The following is a 3,315-nucleotide window of genomic DNA, read 5'->3' as shown; positions in this document are numbered from 1 at the left end:
TTATTAACAGCGTTGCTGACGTACCTTTTCAATAAGCTCAATGCAAGCAGCCAAGTCCATGCCGAAGTCAATGAACTCCCAAACGATTCCTTCCTTCTTGTACTCTTCTTGTTCCAGTACAAACATAGTGTGATTGAAGAACTGTTGCAGTTTTTCATTGGTGAAGTTGATGCACAGCTGCTCCAAGCTGTTGAACTAAATACATACACAAAAACATATATGAAATCCCAGCAATAAATAAATAAAGCTGTTTGTAGTAGGGAAATGACGATACAGAAAACCTCCAACTTACATCAAAGATCTCAAATCCTGCAATATCCAGGACTCCAATGTAGAATTGCCTTGCCTGCTTTGTAGCCAGCATCTCATTGATACGGATAACCATCCACAAGAACAGTTTCTCATAGACAGATTTGGACAGAGCGCCAACAGCGTTATTGACCTAATGAGATGAAAGAGGTTGTGTTAAGTGAGAATATCATTCAGTTGAATTGTGTGCAATGTGCATGGAGGTCTAGAGCAAACACATTACCTGGGGGACAGTCTGCCCCTTGGTCACATACTCATTCCCCACTTTCACTCTTGGGTAGCACAAGGCTTTCAGCAAGTCAGCGGAGTTCAGTCCCAAAAGATAACTGACTTTATCAGCCACTGAAACCAAACACAACATCTCGTTTATGACTCCTGGTAACCTCGGATGTGTAAAATGGTTGAAATGGATAGAGTAGCTTAGTAGGAGATGTGCGTGTCTTGATAAGCAATGCGTGTTCATCTAATGTCTGATCATCAGTCTCAACAGTAATGCAAAAGCAACGGCGCTATCTCTGCATGATTTCTGCAGGCTCTCACAATAGCATCTCACAAGGCTGCCTTTCAATTCTTGTTAGCTGCTTATACGAGAGGTGCTTGTAAATCAGTTACCTTCAGTGCCGTCTGGCTCAGCCTGCTCCTCACGTTGCTTCTGCTTGAACTTCATGTTACCGTAGTGCATCACCGCACCAGTGATTTTGTAGATTCCCATTTTCTCTTCATTGGTGAACCCAAGAATGTCAATGGCAGACTGGATAATAAAAACAAAACAAGTTGCATCAACACCACAAAAAAGGAAACAAAATCATTAAGCCAAGCTAATCAATGGATCTTACGTCTGTGGCCATCAACTCCTCTTTGTCGTCAATGCTGGCGACGGTGATCTGCCCTTGACTGATCATAGGGAAATCATAGGGGTTGGTGGTAATGAGAAGCATGTCTGGAAGGAAGAACAGCAACAAACACGTAATAGAATATTTCAGCACAGAGACATGAGTCAGCCAGTTAACAGAGTGATTTAGTTTCACCTACCAATAAGTTCTGGTTTGTGGTTGGTCATGATCTGATAGAAGATATGGTAGCTCCTTTCTTCTTTCAACTGAAATGTGACCCTGGATTTTTCCAGCAAGTCTGTGATGAATAAGTATTACAATCAGAATTGTAAATATCTATTAATAAGACACAGATGTAAAAGAGATACTACAGCAGAAAAAAGAAACTTACAGGTCTCAATGTCAGCGGAGGCCAGTTTTCCTGTGGCTCCGAAATGAATTCTGATAAATTTACCCTGAATGAAAATAAAAAGAAACCACGTCAGTGTGCTAATGCACAGTTTAAGAAAATCCAAACATGCAGTAATATAATGGAAACAAAAGCGTTGTCACTTACAAAGCGAGACGAGTTGTCATTTCTCACAGTTTTGGCGTTACCAAAAGCCTCCAGCAGAGGGTTAGCTGAAATGATCTGATCCTCCAGGGTTCCCTATATAAGACACAATCCTAGGGTTAGTTAATGGAACTGGGACCCGTTGAATGTTCCATACTATTTGATGTCATTGACAATAGTTTCCAACCTGGATTTTTCCAGGAGCCGGCTCTTTCTTCTTGTCACCAGCCACTGCGATTGTCGCAAAGTACTGGATGACACGTTTGGTGTTCACAGTCTTTCCTGCACCAGATTCTCCACTGAGTGAAAGAGAAAAACACGTTCATCTGAGATTTCTGGAGAGCTTCATTTTGTAATAATCTTTGTAGTTGTATCCATACTTACGTGATCAGGACTGACTGGTTTTCACGATCTGTAAACAGAATTAACAATTTGATTAAAGACTGTTTCTAAGTTGTTATCTAGTTTAAGTGATACTAATGAGCATGTGGGGTCACAGAATCATCTTTGAATTTCTTTCACAATATTGGCATTTAATGCACTTCATAACTCATTCTGTTTAGAATATATGAGATCCATTACCTCACCTAAAAGCATGAGATATATAAACAGATGGAATGAATTTAATGTATTTACTCCAGATAAAATCGGTTTGATTTTGAAATACTTACCAGTAAGCATGAACTGAAAGGCATTGTCAGAGACAGAGAAGATGTGTGGGGGAGCCTCCATACGCTTCTTGCCTCTGTATGCATCAACACAAGACTGGTCGTACACTGGAAGCCACTTGTATGGATTCACAGTAGCGCAAAACAGCCCGGAGTAAGTCTGAAATTGTGAAAATATGAAACGCAGTTGAGTCATAGTATGAAGAACCTTTTCAATGTGTTGATTTGCTCGGTGCTAACAAACTCACGTAGATCATCCATGCTGCAAAACGCTCTTTGAGGTTATACAGCACAGTGGCTTCATTGAGGTGGGTCATCATGGCCATGTCCTCAATCTTATCGTACTTGGGGGGGTTCATGGGCAAGATATCGTCCTCTTTAACAGTGACGGTCTGAAAAGGAGAGTTAGTTAGCAGAGCACCGTGGAAGTGGTTCTTGTGAACAGCGAAACAGCATTTAACAGCAACGCAACTTCTCAGCTGTGACTTACTTCCCCAGCTTCAGTTTTGACGGTGGCTTTGCCCCCTTCTTTGCTCTGGATCACGCCTTTGACGTAGAGCTCCGTGGCGTGGGGTACGTAACAGGCGGTTTTAGCGTCGAAAGGTCTGCTTTGCGACTCAATTCTTTCCTTCTCAGGCTTCCGGAGGTATATGGCCGCCGCCCCATATATCGCCATCTCTGCGTCCGTACTCATGATGGCAGGTTACTGCAGCTGGAACAAGTGATGCAGAAAGCGGAAAGTGTTCTAGAAAGTTATTTTTCTTTTAGCGACATGGGAAGTGTGTGCTTACCCACTAAGGGGAAGATCTTCTACATTAATCTCCACACTAAGTTATTACATTCTGAAAAAATTCTTCCCAGTCTTTTAAAAACGCCTTCAGTTGAAGATTCAGTCCTGCTGCTAAATAAAAATAGAAAGGCATGCCTAGAGTATTCCTTGGAAAACAAGAAT

At 41.7% G+C, this 3,315-nt stretch overlaps 1 protein-coding gene across 1 annotated transcript; it reads right to left on the bottom strand.

Moving 5' to 3' along the window:
• Positions 1-20: 20 nt before the first annotated feature.
• LOC121310229 (myosin-2-like) lies at positions 21-3,098 on the bottom strand (the record flags this gene model as incomplete). Its single annotated transcript, XM_041243531.1, has 13 exons — positions 2,854-3,098; positions 2,612-2,755; positions 2,367-2,523; positions 2,080-2,107; positions 1,883-1,994; positions 1,699-1,791; positions 1,534-1,597; positions 1,342-1,440; positions 1,146-1,249; positions 922-1,060; positions 533-651; positions 293-442; positions 21-195 (listed from the first exon to the last, which is right to left on the bottom strand). Coding segments are annotated over exons 1-13 (1,588 nt in total), but the record flags the coding sequence as incomplete, so codon positions are not given.
• Between the last annotated feature and the right edge of the window lie 217 nt (positions 3,099-3,315).

The sequence above is a fragment of the Polyodon spathula genome, unplaced genomic scaffold, assembly GCF_017654505.1.
Source record: "Polyodon spathula isolate WHYD16114869_AA unplaced genomic scaffold, ASM1765450v1 scaffolds_1873, whole genome shotgun sequence".
Classification (NCBI taxonomy): domain Eukaryota; kingdom Metazoa; phylum Chordata; class Actinopteri; order Acipenseriformes; family Polyodontidae; genus Polyodon; species Polyodon spathula.
The sequence above is the reverse complement of the archived record's forward strand: the minus strand, read 5'-3'. Positions and strand labels throughout refer to the sequence as shown.